The sequence below is a fragment of the Cyprinodon tularosa genome, unplaced genomic scaffold (assembly GCF_016077235.1).
Source record: "Cyprinodon tularosa strain WSP-4 unplaced genomic scaffold, ASM1607723v1 ctg435, whole genome shotgun sequence".
Lineage (NCBI taxonomy): Eukaryota > Metazoa > Chordata > Actinopteri > Cyprinodontiformes > Cyprinodontidae > Cyprinodon > Cyprinodon tularosa.
In genome coordinates, this window is record NW_024039158.1 from 50,549 (window position 1) to 57,717 (window position 7,169).

Below are 7,169 nucleotides of genomic sequence, written 5' to 3' on the forward strand. Positions count from 1 at the left end.
ATTAATGTGATATTTATATATATCATATATCATATATATATATACTTCACTCTCCTGCCGAACCCTCCCCACACACTGATTATCTTTAATTTTATCCACTTGCTCCTTCTGCTTAATATACGGTTTAGCCCAGCTATTGGAGCCTGATCATTGTTGTTTTTTGTTTGTTAACTTGAGTTTGAGTAAAGTCAGTTGTTCATCACCTTGCTCTTGGTGGCCAGTGGTTAGAAAGGGGTTATTTGTCTTGTCTTCTATTTCCTGATCGTGTTCTGGCTCATGCCCACTGAGCACTCTGTTCCTGTTATGGGTCGGCGGAGGGGAAGCTAGTTTGAAGTCCCGTAGTCCTGGCTCTTTGATGGAGCCAGTTTAAAGTTCAGCAGTTCTCTTGGTACCATGTCTTGTCTCTGTCTCTTTTCAACTACTGGGCCCACCTGTCTCCATCTGAGCATGTCTGTCTGAGCTCACTGCTGGACTTTTGGAACTCTTAACCTGCCTGAACAGTCCATGGATTCTTGGAACCACGGATCTTTCTGTTCCTGTTTGGATCGGACCCCTGACCTGGATCAGATTCCTGCCTGCTCTCTGGGGTTGCTGCGTCGGGGAAACTCTGGGCGGCTCTGCGTCGCTGCTTGTTTGGCAGTCCATTGGCTGGATCCTGCCTCCTTCGGAGAGGATGGACTGAAGTGTTAAACCAGAGTGCCTCCGCCTCCCCCCTGCAGCCGATGCAGAATGGAGATCCACAGCTCTCTGCTGTAAACATTTTAAACTTTCCCACTTTCTGTCTCGCCTGAATACAGGGTCCATCTGCCCTGTTCTTGACAATTTGTCCACTTTTTGATGTCTGTTTTATCAATGACCGTGGAGTGTTTCAAAGCTCGTCTTAAGACTCACTTTTATTCTCTGGTCCCCTATGGCTATTTTATTGTTTTCAACTGTTTTATTTGTATTTAATGTTTTATTTGCCTTGTTGCATCTGCAGCACTTTGGAAACATTTTGATGTTTAGATGTGCTATATAAATCAAGTGGTTTGGATTGGATTGAATGATAATGATGTCCCCCCATGATAACTTTCAAATTAGCCTTAGCAGATTCAGTGCTTTTGGAACAAAAGATGTGTGAACCTAACGTCCGGATTTTTTTTTTGTTTTTCTGATTGGTTCAAATCTTTCTCTTATCCATCAGGGGTTTATGTTCTATCTACAAACCTGTTCCGGGAGTACCACTATGTGAACATCCCAAAGACGTGGGCCAAAGCTCAGCAGTACTGTAGAGAGGTGTATGGTGATCTGGTCACCGTAGACAGAATTGAAGAAAGCAGCAGATTATTCACTGCCCTGCAGGAACCTGGAAAGTTTGCTTGGATCGGCCTTTATGATAAGATCACCGGTTGGAAGTGGACGATGGGAGAGGATGACTTTGACTTTGTCGGTGAAAACAGTTTCCCACCCTGGGAAAAAAATCAGCCTGACAATGCAAAAGGCAAGCAGAGCTGCATCGTCATGAACTATATTGGGGGTTGGCGAGATCAAGACTGTGACTCAAAGCGCAGATTCATCTGCTTTGATGTAAGATTAATCTTACCAAACCAAATACTTTATTCTCAACATTTCTGGGAATAAAACCATTAAATATCAAAATATGAAAAACAGGAAAATGTGTGAAAATTCTATTCTCACTATTTCCCTCTTTTTTTTTTACCATCAGAAAAAGCTGCTTCTAAATACATTCCAGTAAACATTCTAAAAACTTGGGAAGATGCTAAGAATTACTGTCGATCTGAACACACTGATCTTGTCAGAGTGTGGAACATGTCTCAGAACAACGAAATTCATCCCATGCTTGGAATTAACAATTGGATGGGCCTTTACAGAGATCTCTGGGCTAACTGGTCTGACCAAAGCCCAGTTACCTTCACAAACTGGGAGGTAGGCCAGCCTGACAACAGCGGCAGCACCAACATGACTTCCTGTACTGCAGTCAAAACGGACACAGGAAAATGGTGGGATGTTGACTGCAGTGAAGAGCACGAGTTTATTTGTCAGACTCTGATCCCACCAAGAAGGAGGATAAAGCTGAGCTTCCAGTCTGAGGCTGACTTGACTGACCCTCATATCCAGCAGCAGATTTTAGAGCAGGTACAGTACAAGCCTTAATGTCACTACAAATGCACTTTTCCTCTCTACCCTGAGACATTTAACACAAAAGTTCAGTTGACCTAAAGTTATATAGCAGTTTTTTAAAGAAAAGTTCTGTTGGAAAGTTTTGAGCAACAGCACCCTCTGTGAGGCTGGGGTCATCTCTGTGCAGAGCTCCTAACTGATTCCCCACTATAAGCTTGCTAATAAACCATACCTCATCATCAGCTAGCGGCTCAGTTGCTGCAAATGCACTCCCTCCATCTACCTCATTTTTCTTAAACCAGACCTTTTTGGCACTACTGGTTTCTATATGAACTTAAAATTGGGTTTAGTTAGAGAGGGGAAGACAAAACCCAACAGGGCAGAACCAGAACCTTTGATGGCTGTGTTAAGGACCAAGGCATGGACACTTTACTCCTGAACCACTGCCAAACCTCCCACAATTTCTTCTATTAATAATGTCCTTCAGCACTGCCAAATTTTCCCACAATTACCCACATTTGAATCCACTAACTTGTAGACATGCATGAATGTTACCACTTTGTCCACCTCAAGGAAAAAGTCATCAAACCTGTGTGCAAAATAAATCTGCTGGTCTGCCTAAATCTGCATACTGAACTATATTACGTACAAAGTTAATAAGAACTATGCTGTGAGAATACGCCTTTTTACACTGTCCTATCCTATTTCAGGCAGCTCCATTTTCAGCTATGACTTTGTAAACGATTTCATTCAATTTTGGTTTTATGTCTGCATCTCATTGTACCGCTGTAGTGCATGATCTAAGAACTATACCTCTAAAATACAGATAAACAAGGTGAAATCTTGTTTCTATATGCCAGACTCCTACAAACATGTCTGATTATGATGACAGACAGAAAATAAAACAGAAAGAATTTAAATACATCAATTTACCAAGCAAAATCATTATTATTCCATACAATTAAGTACTTTCAGTAGCCAATTTCATTATTTAATGATGACCTGAATCCCATTCTGCTGGTGCATGCACATATTAGCTAATTAGCTGTACAGGTTGTGCTTACAGTACAAATAGGGTAGTGACACAACCTGTGTCCGCTGCAAAAAACATCAAAACAGGATTTTAATAGAAATCTTCTCTTTGGACTGGATGTAGACAAAAAGGCCATACTGTATAAATATTGGACCCATTGACACATTTATTCTATCTGGTTATTTACACAGAATCCTGTATTATTTACATCAGAACTTGAGAAGTCCCTTTGTAGCAATGGCCTTCCCCTATGAAACATCCCACAGCAAGCAGAATTTGTTAATCTTTCCAAATCAAAGTGCCTCTATGACTGCTGAGTAGAGCTATTGAAAAAAAAAATCATTTAAACTGCTTTAGCATCTTAGGTCTGTTGTTACTGTTACAACTCTGTTTAAGCTTAAATTTTACTTTAAGTTATTGATTAAAGAGTCAAATTGATAAACCAAATTGTAATTAATAATAATAAAACCCAAATGAATAGCATTTTTTTCTCCATTCTTTCCTTTAGCTGCACTCTAAACTGGAGACGGATGGAATTCCAGACTTCAAACTCCGCTGGGTTGAGAAAGGTGGACAAGTTTTTCACAAGAAAAAATCCCAAAACACCTGAGGAAAGCTCACCCTTTTAAAAAGTGAAATTATTATTATTTTATTAAGTAAAAATTATATTCACTTCATAGATGAAATACACAAAGGTCACTATTCTCTTTCTCAATCTCTCTCGCTGCACACAAACACACACACACACACACACACACACACACACATATATATATATATATATATATATATATATATATATATATATATATATATATATATGTGTGTGTGTGTGTGTGTGTGTAAAAATAGTAGTTTTATATATATATATATATGTATATATAACTACTATTTTCACACCCCTCGTGGGGTGGTTTGTGTCATCCTCAAGCTCGGGTCCTCTACCAGAGGCCTGGGAGTTTGAGGGTTCTGCGCAGTATCTTAGCTGTTCCTAGGACTGCGCTCTTCTGGACAGAGACCTCTGATGTTTTACCTGGAATCTGCTGTAGACACTCTCCCAGTTTGGGGGTCACAGCCCCCAGTGCTCCAATTACCACTTCTTCTAGTCCATGTACGTCTTGTTCCAGTAGCCCATTTCTCATTCAGTTGCCCTGGTTCCCTAGCAACTGACAAGGACCTTGTAAACCCGGGCGACGTCCAAGTCGGTATGGCTCTTGTATTTGCGGTTTCACTCATGCCTGAGGCAGGCCACTAAGCACTAAGGACCATGCCCAAGGGTCCACCTTGATGTCCATGCCGGGAGTCGAACTCACGATCATATATGTATATAGTGTATGTGTGTAAATCTAGATTTAAACAACTAAAACTTTTTCTTCTGCTCAACTCTACTTTGAAGGTTGGAAAATTAGCACGCCGAAGTCTTGAATAGTTTAAAGCCTTGAATATTTTTAAGTACTTGTAGCACTCTTTATCTTAGCCTGCATGTCATCATAACTAGGGTTAATTTCTTTCTTGATTTTTTTTCTGCTTTACACATATTCTGTAAATTAGTTAACATGCTATAAACGCCATATTAAAAATTATACACCTGATATTAAAAAATTCTCTTTTCTTTTTTTTTTTTTTTTTTTTCTTGCATTTTTAAAGGTTTGTTGCTAATAAATGCAATAATAAATGTTCCTGTTTTTGGTCTAAGGACACGGTGGTGCCTCTTGAATTACTCTTTGTTGAGTGACACAAAATGTTTGAGTAGTGTTTGGTAAACTAATTGAAAATTTATCTGATAAACAAAATATTCCTTATCATATCGTGTCACCATTTTTAATTCATTTCTTAAATTTCTTATGATTTATTTTTCTGGGTATCAGTGGTCAGTCTGAGTGACGTAATGGTTAACTGGTCAGAGAGCAAAGCCTTCAATGCTTAAGATTCCTTATAATTTAAAAGGATTGTGGACGTCGTCTGTGTTCATCTATTTAATCCCACTTTTCACTTTTGAGGTTGAGAAAAGTCAAACAGTGTAACACTCCATGTCTCCTGCCTAAGGTATGAATATTGAACTCTTGTGTTGTTCATACAAATAATAATAGGTAATGGGGCATGACATGCATGTTAATGACTAAAGATCAGTTTTACCTGGGTTTGGTATTATAGGAATACAGGTAGAGAGAGAGAAAGAAGGATTTTGGGGAGTACTTTTCCTTTAAAGTTGTTTGGAGGAATGACTGAAGTCAAGTCAAGTCAGTCTGATAGCTTGTCTGATTTTCATAGAATAGTTGCTCCCCTCTCTTAGTTTGCTTACATTGTGATCTAAACAACCCTGGAGCGGAAGGTCACACGTCTCATTTCACCACCTTATTGAAGCAAGGAAATGGGAATCGGGAGATATTTTCACACAGCAAAGGAGGCAGGAGAGTTGATTTTTGCATAATTACAGCAGAATTGCTGAAGCGATGATCAGGATCAGTGGCCAAAGCAAAAAAAAAAAAGAAAAACATGATTTTTTGGGTAAAGATCTTTGGAAAAGCACATTCCTTATTTGAACTGAGAAGTGAGGAACTCCAACACCAGGTTTAGTCCTTTTCGAAGAACTGATGGTTTGGATTGCTTTGTACTCAGAAGTCAGAGAAACACTTGTTAAATGTCCATTAAAATCCTACTGCTGTTCAACCTCTCCAACTGACGAGGCTGCCTCAGTGTTGGAGAAGGGAAGAAAGTAGAGACATTATAAGTGCTGTTGATAGCCATAGCTATTGCATAGCCAACAATGAGCTTATCCTGCAAAATGTTCACATTATAAATGAAATATGCTTACTGGCTGCTTAAATTAGATTCAAGATTTAAATTTAACCACATTTTCTTTAGTTTCAAGCGAGGAAAAAAAGATGTGATAATAATAAAAAGATTATTATTATCACACCAAAAGTGGTAAAAAGTGTTTTCCACTTGTTTTCATATTTCGTTGTCTGAATTGTGCTAGAGTTGGCACCAATTCCTTTATATATCTATATATACCTTTATATCCATTTATATGACAACAATCTGAAGGATGCTTTGTGTGTTTGTGTGTGAAGGAAAAAAACAAAAGATAGAATAACAGAAAAAAATATAACTGCATCATTAAAAAGATAAATGAATAAAACGTTGGTCATTTGTAGAGCCTCTTGGTTAAATCTCATTGAGCTTACCACATCTTGCCACTGGGATTTTTTTTTTTATCATTTCTTGAACTAAAATGACTCCAGCTCTTTCATGTTGAATTGTTTTTCCAGCATTCATTAAGTCCAAACACACATTTGAAATTGCATTAAGGTCTTGCCTTTGATTAGGCCATCCTAAACACATTAAATGTTTTCCTTTAATCCACATAAGTCCTGCTTCAATAGTCATTGTCCTGCTTGAAGTCAAATGTCCATCAAAGCCCTAAATCTTAGTCATACTGACACAGAATTGTTTCAGGAAAATCATTATATTTTATCTTTTTAGCTCCAGCTTTCTGATCTCTGATCAGCTTTGTCTGTTGCTTAGTAGAAATTATTAGTTTGGGGTGTCCAGTGATCTACAGAAAAACCAAACTACAGAACAATGAATGTGACTAAAATCTTTGAATTAATCTAGAATATATCTGCGTTCAGATACTTAAAATTTTTTTCCCTAGAAAGAGCCATGTATGGAGTTAGTTTGCTTTGTCATGGTTTTGTTCTGGCTTCTGACCCACATACAGAGATAAGACATACAGAAGGCAGGTTCAACAGATTTACAATTCACCAGGCAGGGGTGAATATATATATATATATATATATATATATATATATATATATATATATATATATATATATATATATATATATATATATATATATATATATATATATATATACTACCGTTGAACAGTTTGGGGTCATATTGAAATGTCCTTATTTTTGAAGGAAAAGCACTGTACTTTTCAATGAAGATAACTTTAAACTAGTCTGAACTTTAAAGAAATACACTCTATACATTGCTAATGTGGTAA

At 37.7% G+C, this 7,169-nt stretch overlaps 1 protein-coding gene across 1 annotated transcript; it reads left to right on the forward strand.

Moving 5' to 3' along the window:
* The first annotated feature begins 276 nt into the window (after positions 1 to 276).
* Positions 277 to 3,830, forward strand: LOC119792945 (macrophage mannose receptor 1-like). The gene is made up of 4 exons (XM_038299804.1): positions 277 to 307; positions 1,184 to 1,566; positions 1,705 to 2,136; positions 3,663 to 3,830. Exons 1-4 carry the CDS (start codon positions 277 to 279, stop codon positions 3,762 to 3,764), a joined length of 948 nt encoding a protein of 315 aa, XP_038155732.1. The 3' UTR covers positions 3,765 to 3,830.
* The last annotated feature ends 3,339 nt before the right edge of the window (positions 3,831 to 7,169 follow it).